The following is a 17,642-nucleotide window of genomic DNA, read 5'->3' on the forward strand; positions in this document are numbered from 1 at the left end:
CAGCCTTCCTCAAGCTAGACCATTAGACGCTGCCTACCCTGCCTGGAGGATCTTCAGTTGCTGCCTTGTACCCGTGGTCTCCGATAATCTCTGTTCCAGTCTAGCTCATCTATTCACCATCAGCTGTGCACCTCTACTCCTTTTGGGCACTCCTCTCCACCATCTCTCCGGGAGACCCCCAGAAACCCACCAAAGCCCAGGCAGGCCGGAAATCCAAGGGCTCAACCTGCGGAGCCCCCGGGCTGTTATTGGTGAAGCTCTAGCTTGCCTCTGTCTCCTTGTGTGCTCTGCCTCCTGGCAGCAGGCACCTCTGGGATCCCTTAGAGGGCTGTTCCATTTCTGTGCCAGGCCAAGGGTCCACCTCCAGTGCAACAGGTTGCCAAGGCCATGGACTCGGCGGTGTCCTCCACCTTGCAGGCTATTCTGGGCCTAGCTACACGTGTCCAGGAACAGCAGCAATACCTTGAGGCATTGGCCACCTCAGTGGAGAAACTACGGTCACAACTCAAAGAGTCCACCATGGCCAACCCTGGGACTCTTGCTCATAGAGCTTCCTCTGGTTCATCGCCCTCCCAGCTCCTCCCTGATTCAATGGGGACCCTCATCTCTGCCGAGGCTTCATTAACCAGTGTTACATACAGTTTGTGCTACAACCTTCTCTGTTTCTGGATGAAGTGACAAAGATCACTTTTATCCTTTCGCATTTGGAGGGGAAGGCCCTGACATGGGCCTCCCTGCTTTGGGAGCATTCTGACTCTTTACTACAGCAGCTCCCTCACTTCATTTCTACGTTCCGACGCACCTTTGACGACCCAGGCTGACAGGCTGTCGCTGGACACCATCTCCTCCACCTTCGCCAGGGGACCCATTCCCTCACAGAATACACCATGAAATTCCTGGCAATGGAATTGGGATGGCAGGAGGACTGCCTGCGGGCACTCTATCTTGAAGAACTGTCTGCTGCTCTAAATGACGAACTGGCAGCCCGAGAGATTCCTGTATCATTGGAGGACCTCATGTCCTTGGTTGGGCAGATTGACCACCGCCTCCAGGAATGGCATCGGGAGTTAAGGGCCATATGACGAGTGGATCTGGAACAACCTCGGTCCGCTAGCCCCAGATCAAGGGCACCACCAGTGGTATCCCTGTCAAAGAAATAACCGATGCAGATCAACCGTGGTCATCTTACTCCCGAAGAACACCTCCGAAGGTGGAAGTCTGGTCTCTGCCTCTACTGTGGGGGTCCAGGTCACCATATCCAGACCTGTCTGGTGCATCCGGGAAACTCCAAAGCCTAAGCCCGGTGGGGGTCCCGAGCTTGGGCACAACAGTTACAGGCCCTCAACTACTGCTTCCCATCTCCCTCTTCAGGGATGCACATTCATTTTCCATCACCGCCCTCGTGGATACTGGAGCTGGTGGGAATTTTATTCTTGAAGAGTTAGTCACATTACTCCAGATTCCTACTCAACCCCTTGAGGTTCCGCTGCGAATAGCCTCCATCTATGGAGAACCCCTACCCAACCGCATCACCCATTGCATCCTAGCCATCCGGCTGACCGCAGGGACTCTCCACCATGAAGAGATTCCTCTCTTGGTCCTGAAATGGTCAGTACACACCATCGTCCTCGGCCTATCCTGGCTACAACTACAATTCCCACACTTCGACTCGGAGTCGCTCCAGCTCATCGAGTGGGGTTCTCAGTGCCAGACACATTGCTTATGGCGGGTGTTAACGTCCACGACTATTCCAGGGCTACCTACACTTACACTGACTACCAAGATGTCTTTTCAAAGCAAGAAGCCGACATCTTACTACCTCTCCGGAAATATAACTGCCCAATCGAGCTGTTACCCGGTACCTCAACTCCCAAAGGGAGAACATACCCACTCTCGCTTCCTGAGACCCAGGCCATGTCAGCTTACGTCAAATAGAACCTGGCCAAAAGATTCATCAGGCCTTCTACATCCCCTGAGGGCGCAGAATTCTTTTTTGTCAAAAAGAAGGATGGTACCTTAAGGCCATGTATTGACTACAACGGCCTGAATGCCATCACCCACAAAGACCGGTATCCACTTCCGCTCATCAGTGAGCTATTCGATTGGCTCCAGGGGGCCTATTTTTACCAAGTTGGACCTGCATGGGGGCCTATAATTTGATCCAAATTCAACCCGAAGATATCTGGAACATGGTGTTCAATATGCGAGATGGACAATATGAGTACGTAGTGATGCCCTTTGGGCTATGCAACGCTCCTGCCATCTTCCAGAGAATGATGAATGAGATCTTCCGAGACCTCCTATACTCCTTTGTCGTAGTCTATTTGGATGACATCTTGCTCTTTTCTAAAGACTTGGAATTCCATTGCTCTCATGACCATCCTCTAGTGGCACCATCCCCATGCCAAACTTGAGAAATGCCTTTTTGAACAGTCCAGTCTCCCATTCCCAGGCTACATCATCTTCAGCCAGGGATTCACCATGGACCCAGACAAACTCCAAGGTATTCGCGACTGGCCCCAGCCTGTTGGTCTATGGGCCTTGCAAAGGTTCTTGGGATTCATTAATTATTACCATCATTTTATCGCAGACAACTCCATGCTAGCTTCTCCACTCACCGCCATGACTAGGAAAGGATGTAACCTCCGGGAGCGGAGTCCCAAAGCACAGTCTGCATTCCAGGCCCTTAAGGAGGCCTTTCGTACTGGTCCCTGTCTCTGCATTCCGGACCCAAACCGCCCCTTCATCATAGAGGTTGAGGAGTCCGGCATTGGCGCGAGGGTGGTCCTCAGCCAGTACTCCACGAAGGGAGCCCTAGTCCTGTGCTGTTTTTACTCCCACAATTTCTCACCCACAGAATGCAACTATACTATTGGGGACTGCGAACTCCTAGCCCTAAAGCTGGCTCTCCAGGAGTGGAGCTCAGCACAAGTTTACCATCTACATGGACTACACATCTATTTGCCCTTCTATATATAAGGAAGGATCGTGCTGAGAGAGTTCATTCTTAATTTCTCTTGGAGCATGTATTTCTTTAGACATCGCAAGTCTAGAATAGGATATAATCCCCCCACCCCCCTTTTTTTGAGGATAAGAAAATATTGGAATAGAAACCTTGTGAATTTTGATTCAGTAGGATTGGCTTTATCACTTGTTGTGGTAGAAGCGATTGGACTTTCAGACGAAACTGTGGCAGATGAGATGGATTCCCATGGAGTGTCAAACAATATGGAATGGTTGGTGGCTGGGATAAATGCAGCCGGTACCCAGACTGCATGATTTGGAAAACCCAGGGGTCCTTGGTGATCCAATGCCATTCCTCCACAAAATGTTGAATTCTTGCTTCTACTGGGAGAACAGGGATCAAAAACTAGGCTCTGGTTTGTGCTGGGCCTGTTAAGTGGTTTTCAATTGATGATGCTCTCTTTATCGAGGCCTGTTCAGAAGTTATTGACACTGAGTTGGAAGAAGCAGTAAACAGTATGTCTAAAAAAACAGACCAGTAGGTCTGTCTGTGGAAGTATGGTCATTTGTATGGGTAGAAGTGATATCTCAACATGGTAACAGCCATCAAAAGTGATTATACTGCCACATTCTGGTCCTTTGTTTGTACAACTTTCTCCTGGAGCTTTTCATTAAAAAAATTGTCCCCCAAGCAGACTATCTCCCAGTTTCTTGTGGATATCATCTTGGATATCCACAAGAAACTGGCTTGCTCAAGGCCATGCTAAACATTTATCTCCAATGGAGGCTTGAGAAGGTACATGAAATAGAATCAAAAGATTTGTAGCCAGATTGATGTAACTGGTGGATGTTCTCTCCTGCATGTTGGAGTGGTTGAGGATAGCTGTTGCCTTGCTCAGTAGCAGGTAGTAAAGGCTTTAGGTTTTGAATGCGGTCATGAATATACTGCATCATATAGAATTGGTGGATAAATATGTGAGCAGATAGTATTATATTGTGAAAAACTTTCTTTCCAAATGTATCTAAAAGTATGTGGTCGTTTCCTAGGGAAGAATTCTAGTGAATCAGTGTCTTCTTTCCTTTGTCATAGCAGACTTTACCACTGCAGGTTGGTGAGGCAGTTGGTCAACATCAAAATCTGGTGATTTCTAGACTCTGTATTTGAGGTCTAGCTTTCTAGCTGTAGGAGTGCCCGAGAAGGGGATTTCCCACATTCTCATCTATAGAATGTTGAGGATGATGTGAACTGGAAGGGCCACTGGTTCAACTGGGGTATCCAGTATTTTAAGGCTGAGGAGTAGGGGTCTTTGTCCTTGTGGATAGAGTTGCCCAGAGTTGTACCCATCTTTTTCACTAAATATGTGAGATCCGCTGGTGGTGAAGTGTGGTCTGGAGAATTCAGAAGTGGGTCAGTGGGTATGCCTCTAGAATCTTCTTCTGAGCCTAAAGGTACTGGCTCACTTATTCAGGATCCAATGATGAAGAGGTCAAATCAGGAGGGATTTCTGGTTCATTCCGAGGAAGAGCAGCCTGGTCTATCACTTCTGACCTATTGGAATCTTCTGTAATAGACAATGAAGAGCCCCAGTCAAGGGTTCCGATGAGTTCACCCCTATAGGCAAGACTGTGACTCTGATCTGTGGTATTGCCATAGCTATAGCTAAAAGGAGAGGCTGGAAATTACATTCTGTCTCCTTGGTCAAAGAAGTAAAGAAACTCTTTACCAAATCTGCAATTTGGTTGAGTGGCTAATGTGTCCTCTGGCCTGGTGTAGGTAGTGAAACTGCATGAGAATAGGCAGTCTGTTAGAGGTAAGTGGTAATATAGAAGATACAGGTTCTTCTGTCTCCAGGCGGTCCTTCCGCTACTAAGTAGGGTAAATGTCCTGGTTACTGGAAGGGGCAGGGGCAACCCAACTCCTCCTTCTGCATCTCTAGGATGGGTTGTATAAAGCTATGTTGACAAAGCAGCTTGATAGATCAAAGCATGAGGTGGATGTGTCGCAACATTGATGGGCTAAATGGTTAGATATATGGAATATCTTGACATGTTTCAACAGGTCTATGGAGACGCACATTAAGGAATCTAGTGTGGGTCTACAATATTGCATCAGTTGTGTTGAACCTGTGCCATGTGTCCTTTCACTTCACATCAAGGGGTGCTGTGCACCATGGGACTGAAGAGTGGAGGTGTCGGTGTGCATTGAGGCCATTCTCTTCAGTAGCATCGGCGTATCATCTGCATCGGAGCAATGTATATTGAGTGTATACATCAAATGTATCACAACTCCATGAGTCAAGCATGTTGAAACTCTGTGAGTTGAGCATGTTTTAACTCCATGTATCGGGAATGCTGATGGCTGGGTCAAAAGTGCCAATGTGCTAAGAGAGATGAGTGTATTGAGCGTGATTTCCTTAAAGATTGTATATATATTTGCAAAAATGTTTCAGACTTTTGTCGGTGGTTCGGTTGGCTATTGGAACACACAGTGGATGGCCACATTAACGCACCGGAAATGTTTGGGTATGTATATACATAAGGCTTATGTCTGTGTCCATGGGTATGGTGAGGGTTGAATCAGAGTCTAGTTCAAGTTTTTGATATATTAAGGAATGGTTTTTTTGCATTTGTAGATGTATCAGCATTTATTTTGGTCCGGACGAGGGGTGCCCAACATTAGAAAAAGGGTGGATATGGTAAGGGTTGTGAATAGCACATAATAATGTTGGAGTAATCTTAAGAGGATCGTGATTACATTAAAAGTGTATATATTTTTTTAGATATCTATGTCATTAAGAACGATGTACGAGTGAAATTATGAAAGACAGCAAGAATCCCCTGAGGAAGCCCAAATAGGGGTGAAACGAGGTGCCTTGTTAGGGTGACTGGCGCTAAAATAATTATTGAAAAGAACTTAAGGTGGAGGTGTTTGATGTTAAAATAATGATTGAAAAGAACCAGGGTGATTGATATATCTTGGCAAGAGACTGACTAACTAAATGTTCAATTGTGATTTTGAAGTATTACAGTATATCATTGGATTTATTTATTTATGTATTTATTTAACACTTTTTTTATACCGACCTTCATAGTAATAACCATATCGGATCGGTTTACATAGAACAAGGGAATAACAAGTGCAATAAATAAAGTAAAAACCAATGGAGGAGAATACGGCAAAGTTACATTTAACAAGGAGTAAATATGGATGTAGATATTAAGGGTATTAGGATATTTTTATGGGGTATATGGTTTTAAGATGAATGAATGGTGTATGCATGTGAATGTGTGATATTAGGGGGTTAGGGTTGGAGTTGCATAATTGATCTGGTCCGGACCGGTCTTATTTAATACCATGTATGTGTGGTGAGGAATACCACACATACATACTTGGAGGGAACATACATACTTGGAGGGAACTTTAGTTATTAGTTATTAACTGGTTAACCATTTTATATACTTCTCTCAAATTAACTATTTATGTTCATTTATGTTTATTTATGTTTCATTATGTTTTCTCAAATTAACTATGTTCAATGTAAACCGCTAAATGTTCAATGTAAACCGCTAAATGATCGTTTCCTTAGCGATAGTTATGGTTCCTTGTAAACCGGGGTGATATGTATACTATACAGGAACCCCGGTATATAAATTCTTTAAATAAATAAATAAATAAAATACAGTGTTTGATATAAATGTACTGTTGAATATGGTGTTATCATTAGAAATGTGTGTATTACAATGTAAAACATGTAATTAATTGTTATAAAATGTAATTTAATAACATGTTTATGTGAGATGTATAATAAAGGATATTAAGATTTTTGAATTGAGACAGATACTGAAAATTCATGGTTATATTTCTTGGGATTCCCTAAATGTGTTGGAGTGTATATTATTGAGGGGATCTAGCAGTGTCCCATAGTGATTGTGCCAGATTAGGCATTTGTGAGTGACATAATTTTGCCATAAATACAACTTTTGAAATAGCTCACCATTGTTCACCTCTTCTTCTGGCCAGACATGATAGAAGGTAGGGCCAGGTTTTGATTTTATTTTTGTATAGCACTGAAAAGTGTTCTTGAGGGGCTTCCAAGGTAGTGAGATAACTAAATAAGAAGAAACTGAAGAAAAAATATCAAATCTAAGTAGTTTTAAGGATTTTCAGATAAAAAAAAATCAGGAGAGACTGAGTTCACACCTGTGTTGTGCTTGGACAGAAAGTGACTGAGGAGGTTCATGAGGCAATACTTGCACAGGAACTCCCATACATACTCAGTAGAGCTTAAAGCTCTACTAACTTGGAGAGTCAAGTCAATTTGGTACCACTGGATGATGTCACCCACATATAGGGGTAGATTTTCAAAAACCGCGAATAGGCGTACTTTTGTTGGCGCTCCAGGCGCAAACAAAAGTACGCTGGATTTCAGTAGATACGTGCGTAGCCGCGCATATCCGCTGAAATCCGGGATCGGCGCGCGCAAGGCTATCGATTTCGTATAGCCGGTGCGCGCCGAGCCGTGCAGCCTACCCCCGTTCCCTCCCCTCACCTTCCCCTCCCTTCCCCTACTTAACCCACCCGCCCGGCCCTGTCTAAACCCCCCCTTACCTTTGTTGGGGGATTTACGCCTCCCGGAGGGAGAAGTAAATCCCCGCGTGCCAGCGGGCCGCTAGCGCGCCGGGACGCAATCTGGGGGTGGGTCTGGAGGGCGCGGCCACGCCCCCGGGCCGCCCCGGGCCGTAGCCACGCCCCCGGGCCCGCCCCCGGAACGCTCCTGACACGCCCCGAAAACGCTGCACGGTTCGGGCCCGCCCCCCGACATGCCCCCTCCGAAAACCCCGGGACTTACGCGAGTCCCGGGGCTCTGCGCGCGCCGGTAGGCCTATGTAAAATGGGGTAGATTTTCAAAAACCGCGAATAGGCGTACTTTTGTTGGCGCTCCAGGCGCAAACAAAAGTACGCTGGATTTCAGTAGATAAGCGCGTAGCCGCGCGTATCCGCTGAAATCCGGGATCGGCGCGTGCAAGGCTATCGATTTCGTATAGCCGGCGCGCGCCGAGCCGCGCAGCCTACCCCCGTTCCCTCCGAGGCAGCTCCGAAATCGGAGCGGCCTTGGAGGGAACTTTCTTTTGCCCTCCCCTCACCTTCCCCTCCCTTCCCCTACCTAACCCACCCGCCCGGCCTTGTCTAAACCCCCCCCTTACCTTTGTTGGGGGATTTACGCCTCCCGGAAGGAGACGTAAATCCCCGCGCGCCAGCGGGCCGCTAGCGCGCCGGGACGCGATCTGGGGGCGGGTCCGGAGGGCATGGCCACGCCCCCGGGCCGCCCCGGGCCGTAGCCACGCCCCCGGGACCGCCCCCGGAACGCTCCCGACACGACCCGAAAACGCTGCGCGGTTCGGGCCCGCCCCCCGACACGCCCCCTCCAAAAACCCCGGGACTTACGCGAGTCCCGGGGCTCTGCGCGCGCCGGTAGGCCTATGTAAAATAGGCTTACCGGCGCGCAGGGCCCTGCTCGCCTAAATCCGCCCGGATTTGGGCGGATTTAGGCGAGCAGGGCTCTGAAAATCCGCCCCAATAGGCTTACCGGCGCGCAGCGCCCTGTTCGCCTAAATCCGCCCGGATTTGGGCGGATTTAGATGAGCAGGGCTCTTAAAATCCACCCCAAAATCGCTAATTCAGCCTACCAAAAAAATCAGGTACAGTATCTGAAGACTGGAGGGTGGCTAACATGATGACAGTTTTCAATAAAAAGTTCCAGGGGTGATCCAGAAAATTACAGACTGGTGAACCTGATAGTGCCAGGAAAAATGAACAAAATTATTGAATGTATATGTAGTTATAGTTTAATGGAACAAAGCCAAATAGATTTAGACAAGAAAAGTCTTGCCTTTACCAATCTGTTGTATTTTTTTAAGGCATGAATACACATTTATTTATTTATTTATTTATTTATTTATTTAAAATTTTTATATACCGACATTCATCAAGGATATCATATCGGTTCACATTGTAACGCAAAAACAAACGCACGGCATGGCGCTTTACATTGAACAGTAAAAACATGATAACAAGGCATTAACGAGAGGGGGAACAATAACATGGGAAGTTTTGCAATAAAATTATAAACAAAGTTTGCAATTATATACATATGTACAAAAGAAAGAAAACTATGAGGTTAATTTTAATCAGGCTAGGAGATAAGATGGGGAAGAGAAGGGAGGAGAGCGAGGAAAGAGGGGGGGCAGAGAGAAAGAAAAGAAGGTGGCGGAGAAAAGGGGAGGGGAGAGAGGGGCGGTAGAATGGGAAACAGGGGAGGAATGGGAAGAGAGGGGACAGAGGTGAGGTATAGTGAAAAATTAAGTGTATGCTTTTGCAAAGAGCCAGGTCTTGAGCTTCCGCTTGAAGGATTTGAGGCATTCTTCTTGCCGTAGTTCAACAGGCATTTTGTTCCAGAGGGTCGGCCCGGCTATCGATAGTGCACGGGCTCTTGTGGAAGTGAGTTTATAGAGTTTAGGAGAGGGGATAGGCATGGTTGCGAGATGTGCTAGTCTGGTGGGCTTATTAGACTGGTGAAAACGGAAGGATTCATTGAACCAGTTCATTTCGGGATTGTATAGGGCTTTGTGGATGAGAGAGAGAGCCTTATATTGTATGCGGGAGGCTATTGGAAGCCAATGTAGGTCTTTTAGAACAGGTGTAATATGGTCATGTCTACGTAAATTGGTCAAGATCCGGGCTGTGGTGTTTTGTAAGATTTGAATGGGATGGATGGCATTGTTAGGTAGGCCGAGGAGTAGGGAATTGCAGTAGTCGGTTTTGGCGAAGATTGTGGTTTGCAGAACTGTACGGAAATCGGGGGGATGTAATAAGGGTTTGAGTTTTTTTAGTGTGTGGAGTTTAAAGAAGCCGTCTTTTAGAATGTTATTTATGAATTTCTTTAGTGTGACGTGACCATCAAGAATGATACCCAAATCACGGACTTGTTGAGCAAATTGGAACTGAGGAAGAGGGGGGAGGAACGGTTGGCTTTGGGGTGAGATGAGCATAATTTCAGTTTTATTGGTATTAAGAGCAAGGTGGATGGAGGAAAGGAGATTGTTAATGGAATGGAGGGTTTCATTCCAGAAGTCCATGGTTTTTGATAGGGAGTCAGTGATGGGTATAAGCAGCTGAACATCATCAGCATATATGTAATGAGGGAGGTTTAGACTGGAGAGGAAGTAACAGAGGGGCAGAATGTAAATATTGAATAGGGTTGAGGATAGGGAGGATCCCTGAGGGACACCTCGGTTGAGGGGGATGGCCTTGGATACGTGATTTCCTAGCTGGATTTTGTAATCTCTATTACTAAGGTAGGAGTTGAACCAATTGTGGGCAACACCTGTAATACCGATTTCAGTTAGCCGCTGTAGGAGAATGGGATGGCTAACGGTGTCGAATGCGGAGGAGATGTCAAGGAAGGCAAGAATGTATGATTGCCCTTTCTCAAATCCTTTGATAATGTGGTCTGTCAGGGAAAGTAAAAGAGTTTCAGTGCTATGAGATTTTCGAAAACCGTATTGTGTAGAGGCCAGGATATGATTTTCTTCTAGGTATTCTGTGAGTTGCTTGTTGACAGTTTTTTCAAGTAGTTTAGAGATGAATGGAAGATTGGATATGGGGCGATAATTAGCTGGATCAGAAGGGTCAAGTTTGGGCTTCTGTAGATAAAAGTGAGCCAGTGGGTATGTTGTATCTGGATTTTCAGAAAGCGTTTGACAAAGTACCTCATGAGAGATTCTTGAGGAAATTAAACAGTCATGGGATAGGTGGCAATGTTCTATTTTGGACTGAAAACTGGTTAAAAGATAGAAAACACGGAGTTGGGCTAAATAGTCAATTTTCTCAGTGGAGAAAGGTGGATAGTTGAGTGCCCTAGTGATCTGCACTGTGACTGCTACTTTTTAACATAATTACAAATGACCTAGACATTGGAAGAAATGAGGTGATCAAATTTACTGATACAAAATTATTCAAAGTTGTTAAATTACAAGAACATAAGAGATGCCATACTGGGTAAGACCAAGGGTCCATCAAGCCCTGTATCCTGTTTCCAACAGTGGTCAATCCAAGTCACAGGTATCTGGCAAGTACCCAAACATTAAATAAATCTCAAGCCACTATTGCTTATTAATTAATAGCAGTTTATGGATTTTTCCTCTAGGAATGTATCCAATCCTTTTATAAACTCAGTTACACTAACTGCTGTAACCACATGCGCTGACAATGAATTCCAGACCTTAACTATGCTCTGAGTGATAAAGAAGTTTAAATGAGCTACTTGCTAACTTCATGGAGTACTCCTAGTCCTTCTATTGTCTGAGAGAGGAAATAACTGATTTACATTAACTTGTTCAAGTCCTTTCATAATTTTGTAGACCTCTATCATATCCCCCTCAGTCGTCTCTTCTCCAAACTGAACAGCCCAAACTTCCTTAGCCTTTCCTCATAGGGCAGCCATTCCATGCCACTTATCATTTGGTCACCCTTATCTGTGCTTTTTCCAGTGCAACTATATCTTTTTTGAGATGCAGTGACCAGAAGTGCACACGGTATTCAAGATGTGGTCTCACCATGGAGCAATACAGAGGCATTATGACATCCATCATTTTATTTTCCATTCCCTTCTTAAGAATTCCTAACATTCTGTTTGCTTTTTTGATCGCCACAGCACAATGAGCCAGTAATTTCAATGTATTCAATGTGAGAAATGACAAAAGGACCTTGTGAGAATGGGAGACCGGGCATCTAAATGGCAGATGACATTTAATGTGGACAAATGCAAAGTGATACACGTAGGGAAGAGCCACCCAAATTGTAGCTGCACAATGCAAAGCTCCACATTGGGAGTCATCATCCCGGAACAGGATCTAGGCACCATCGTGGATAATATATTGAAATCCTTTGTTCAGTACATGGCAGTGGCCTAGAAAGTAAATAGAAGCAGAATTCAAAAAGCCACTGAGAAGGGTGATCAAAATGATAAAGGGGATGATTCCCCTATGAGGAAAGGCTAAAGAGATAGAGTTCTTCTGCTTGGAGAACAGACAGCTAAAGAGAGATATGATAGAGGTCTATAGAGTTCTATAAAATAATGAGTGGCTTGGAAAACGTAAATGCAAATTGCTGCTTATTTTTTCAAAAAGTACAAAAAACTAGAGCACACTTCCTGAAGTTATTAGGTAGTACATTTAAGACAAATAGGAGAAAATATATTTTTACTGAGTGCTTAATTAATTCATTGCCAGACGATGTAGTAAAAGTTATTTGTATAGCAGGGTTTAAAAAACATTTTGACAAGTTCCTAGAAGAAAAGTCCATAAACCATTATTAAGGTGGACTTGGAAACTCCACGGTTATTCCAAGGATAAGCAGCTTACAATCTATTGACCTTCTGGGATCCTGCCAGGTACTTGTGACCTGGATTGGACCCTTGGTCTGATCCAGTATGGCAAATCTTAAATTCTTATGTCACTGTGACTGACGAAACCACTGATTTTTACCATGGGAACATATGAAAATCTTTTATAGTTACTCGTTAGATTGCTTATATGAGTTTGACTTTTTTTTTTTAAATAATAATTTTGGTGCTCAAATCCTCTATTAGAAATGAAAAATGCCTACTGCCTGAAATAATACAACTTCTTCAAGGACTTTGCACCTTCTAGAAACATATGGAGGTTTACAAAGACGACAATCAAGATGTAAACAATGACTTTTGCAACCCCTTCTTAATGAAAGAAGCGCAAAATGAATGCACTTTAATACATGTTCTGTATTTGAATACTTTAGAAACGCCCTTACCTTATATATTTAGGAAAATACATGAGTAGAACATATATTAAACACATGATAAAAAAAACACGCTAAGGGATTGAATTAGCATAGATTTGAAATTTATGAGCAGTAGTGCCAATCATCAAGACTTTAACCCTGGTTACTGCCCATTCACACATCTTCCACATACATTCATAATTTAATCATCTTTTAAAAATGTTTCTAAAATAGAAAGTTTCTCTCCAATTCATGTACCTCAGACCTGTATAGGAAATGTTTTAGCCTGCAGCATGCAGGCTAAAACTCTCAAGGAGTTACCGTGGGAAATGCCGAATACTACATCTCAGCTACGGTAAAAAAAAATAAAATATGTGCTTCTCTCTGAGCCCCCTTTCTTCTCCTCCCCCTATCCTCAACTCCCTGGATAGTCAAATCCACCTCAGACCTGCTCCTCTATTGATATTTATGTTTCTTATGCTTTCAAACTTCTGCCAGTTCAACCCATTAATGTGTTTCTGATATATTTAGAATGCTTGAACTTCTAAGACATTTTTTTACCTTCTTAATTTCATCATCTGTGACACTTTCCTCATAGATGTGAATTTTATCTTCTATTGATTTTTTCTGAGCATCCATCTTTTTATCCTTGGGACACTGAGTTTTCATCTTTGACTGTTTCTGGAAAAATGTTTGTACCATTCAGAGAACAAATACAAATGATGCCGTAACCCGCTTTACTATTAATATTCCATACAAGAATCTTGGCAAATATGTTCTCCTGAGACTTAACTTCAAGCAGTTTCCGTATAAAATGCTTAGTGAAGAATTCAACGAGATCTTATTCTGCTCTCTTTATAAATTGATTTTGTTTCTCCTCATATTTTGTGGATGCTATACAGAGATGACTTTTAGCACAAAAGGTCCCTCATCAAAATGCTAGCTACATTTAAATGTCATTAGCTAAAGTGACACGACATATGCCGTCTGTTTATAATGGCAATGTTGACACATATAAGTGTATGAATCACAAATTAAAATGCTCACATTATGGTGCACACTGCCATGTAATCAAATTGCTCTTAATCTTTGCATTCCTTCATAAGAATATAAATTAAGCAGGCTGATGTGCAAGGAAAATAAGGGCAGCATCTGATAATCTATTAAGGCCAGAGAGTGTAATTTTCAAAGTTATGTCTACGGCTTTACACATGGAAATAGCTAAACTGCCCAATATGTAGGTAAACTTATGCACCCATGTCCTGTATGCATGTAAGTTTACCTGGTCTGAGTGGAGGCCTTCTCGGGGGTGTGGTTGGGGAAGGATTTGCATTTACGTGCACACTTTTGCATTTTCAAAATTGAGCGGTGAATTTTCAAAAGAGTTACACTTGTAAAAGTAGCAAATATAGCAATTTTCAAAAGCCCATTTACACGCGTAAAGACTTTTGAAAATTCAGTGAAATTTCAAAGGAGTTCCATGCATAAAAGTAGCAATTTTCAAATGGCCCTTTATAGCGTAAAACCTTTTGAAAATTACCTCATGTGTGTAAAGGTCCTAAAAAATTCCTGTGCATAAATTAGCAGAAAGTATAAACAAAATCTCATAGCAACATCTGTACTCAAGGAGAGAGTTCTGTTACTGGTTTCACAGAGGAAAAAAATCTTAAATACTGCCAAACAGCTTAAATGAAATCATTGGTCAGAAAAGCCTCCTTCTTCACCGTGTTCACAGTAAAAGCAAGTAACAAAACTCTCTCCTTGAGTACAGAATGTTGCTCTGAGGTTTTGTTTATACTTTCCCTTTGGAGTATTCTCACTGCTGGCTTCTCTTGGATTATTGTTTTACATAATTTGCAAAGCAAACATACGCTCATAAATTCGCTTTGAAAATTGGTGTAACTTAAGTGTGCATTTGTTGACTTTCTTATGCGAGCTCTTATAAAATTTACCTTCTTAATGTAATATTCCTTCCCAAATAAGAACTCTTAAAAGATTATTTGTTTATTATTATTTATCATGCTTTAACATTGGGATATAATGATGAAGTAATGAGGCCAGGTGTGTCTGCAATTTAAGACACCCATAACAATAAACACTACTAGGAAGAGCATCATTGCCCAGTGCCCAATACTTTTCTATGCTACAAGCAAGCTCAGAGGAGAAATCCTATCTCAGATCAAGTTAGAGAAGATTGTAGATTGCACTTGGAATCACTCAGTTCCAGTGATTCATGACCTCAGAATTTAAGGGACTCAGCAAGTCTATGTTCACTTGGAAACAGTGAAATCCCTGTTCTAACTTCTTTATGAAAAGTGGGTAAAAAAAAAAAGGTATTTGTCCACTTATATCACTAACCTTCATCTAAATTCCAGACAACGTGCCATTTTTTTGTACAGTCCTTAAAAATTATGGGGCAGATTTTAAAAGGTACGTGCTTGGCGTGCAGAAATGTAGGAGATTTTATAACATGCGCGCACAGCCGCGCGCATGTTATAAAATCCGGGGTCGGCGTGTGCAAGGGGGTGCACACTAGTGCACATTGCGCGTGCCGAGCCCTCGGGGAGACCAGCTGTCTTTCCCCGTTCCCTCCGAGGCCGCTCCGAAATTGGAGCGGCCTCTGAGGGAACTTTCCTTCCCCCCCCCCACCTTCTCCTCCCTTCCCCTGCCCCCAGCCCAAAAAACAAACAAACCCCGTACCTTTATCTCACAGGTTACGCCTGCCAGAGGCAGACGTAACTTGCGCACGCCGGCCGTGCAGAGGCCTCTGGCCATGCCCCCACCCCGGACCACCCATCTTTTCAAGCCCTAGGACTTACACGCGTCCCGGGGCTTTACATGCGCCGCTGGGCCTTTTGAAAATAGGCCCAGCGCACATAACCCCCCTACGTGCCCCTATGTATAGTAACATCTGCCCCTATGTATAGTAACAATTAAATCCAAAAAGTACAGAAGACTGACAGTCTTCAAGGTAGTGAAACGCACTAAACAGATAATCTAGCATTTGCTGCTGGTAAATTTGTCCCATGAATAAAAGGTGCCTTTGCATCTGAAAAGGTAATGTCAGATAACCTTTGCTGGATGATCTGAACTCATCTGATATATAAATTTAATGAAATACACGCCTGAACAAAAAAAGAATGACAGCGTTTCATTATCCATTTTCATACCAGCGCATCATCCGCTGACAAATTCTGATCCACTTTTAGCAGCTCTGCCTTTGTCCACTCTGACCGATAGGTCTGCAGCATCAGTCTTCCCTGTATCTTGGGTAAAGCCAAGTTGCTATCCATCTGAGAAAAGGTGCACTGAAACTCCTGCTTTATTTGAAGTAATTCTTCATCGGACAAGGAAAGAGGCAAACACAGAAGCCTACTGTTTAAAACAAAAGTTTTATGTTATGAGAAAACCTACTTGGTAGACAATTTACATATGCAACTAAAAATTGCACAAACATGCCAAAATCCAGAAGCAGCAAAGTCGTGCTCTAGGAATATTTTGCAGCATGTATTGTAAGTAGGAGCATCAGGAAGCTGTGGATTTCATATGTCCTGTGGGGTGAATTTTCAAAACCATATATGTGCACAAAATGCCATTTTATACCTGTATATAGGTCTTTTGAAATTTACTCCGGGTGTTGTATGCATAAAAGTATGCACGGAAGCAATTTCACACATACTTTTAGTGTGCACCTGAAAGAGGCATTCCCTGGGGCAAAGTTAAAGCAGGGAAACCATTTACACTCATTCTTTCTAAAATCAAAAGTACGTGCATATATGTACACATTAACTTTTACCCCGGCTCCCTTGCAGGCATGTGTGTGCATGCTACACAAGGATTCGTGTGTACTATGTAATTGTGGACTTCAGTCCTAAGCGTTATGTTATAAATTTAGGCTCTATGGGCCGGATTTTCAGAAGACATCCGCATGTAGGGGAGTTACGCGCGTCGCCGGGCCTATTTTATAAAGGCCCGGCGACGCGCGTAAAGCCCCGGGACGCGTCTAACTCCCGGGGCTTTCCTAAAGGGGGCGGTCTGGGGCTGGGGTGGGGGCAGGGCGGGGTGGTCTGGAGGCGGGGCCAGAGGCCTCCAGCTCAGTGGCCATTTGCTGCTGTGTTGATAGCATGCCGGCAGGCTGCCTCCAGGCAGGCGCAAAAGGTATAATACAAATTTGGGGGGGGGGGGTTAGAGCAGGGCTGTGGGGGAAGGTTAGGCGAAGGGGTGGGAAAGTTAGTTTGGGGGGGAGGGAATGGGGAAGCCCGCGGGCATCGGTGCGCGCAACGTGCACTAGTGTGCACCCCCTTGCGTGCGTCGATGCCAGGTTTTATAACATGCGCGTACATAGGCGTACATTTGAAAATCTACCCCTATGTTCCTTAAAGGGCTTACATAGGAATCTTCCTCCAATTACTATCCCTCTTTCCCTGGCCTTGGCAATGTCACAACCATTATCCTGTACATACAAATTGAAATGGCAGCAGCCATATTTGGTAATGCCATCACAAAGTGCATGAATTGGTCAGATGTAATATGTCATCACCTTCTGAGCGCTTTTGCTTCAAGTGAGTTAGGGAAGTAAAGCACAGTTTTTCAAAAATGAAGATATTTTCAATTGATGCATTATTAATATTGATATTGTCATATTTACTTTAAAATACTGCATAGTACACAGAGGGTATCTTGCCTGCTATATCTTTTGATGGTTTGATGCATTTATTTGTTTGGGTTTGTTTTAGTATTTGTATATGGTTTTCTTTTTGTTTTGTGTACCTGTAGTTTTGGTTGTTGCTTTTCTATATTTGCAGATTTGTCTTTTAGTTTTGTAATCCACTCTGAGCTTTTTTTTTAGATGGATGGACAA

General features: G+C 43.8%; 1 protein-coding gene across 3 annotated transcripts in view; it reads right to left on the reverse strand.

Annotated features, from left to right (window-relative positions):
• EVC2 (EvC ciliary complex subunit 2) overlaps window positions 1-17,642 on the reverse strand; it is a 440,866-nt gene that overhangs the window by 125,270 nt on the left and 297,954 nt on the right. For all 3 annotated transcript variants that reach the window (XM_029591151.1, XM_029591159.1, XM_029591169.1), the window contains exons 14-15: window positions 15,952-16,156; window positions 13,343-13,462 (exon numbers count right to left, since the gene is read on the reverse strand). In XM_029591151.1, coding sequence (XP_029447011.1) covers window positions 13,343-13,462; window positions 15,952-16,156 — 325 coding nt within the window. The remainder of the gene's footprint in view (window positions 1-13,342; window positions 13,463-15,951; window positions 16,157-17,642) is intronic.

This window comes from Rhinatrema bivittatum, chromosome 1 (assembly GCF_901001135.1).
Source record: "Rhinatrema bivittatum chromosome 1, aRhiBiv1.1, whole genome shotgun sequence".
NCBI lineage: Eukaryota > Metazoa > Chordata > Amphibia > Gymnophiona > Rhinatrematidae > Rhinatrema > Rhinatrema bivittatum.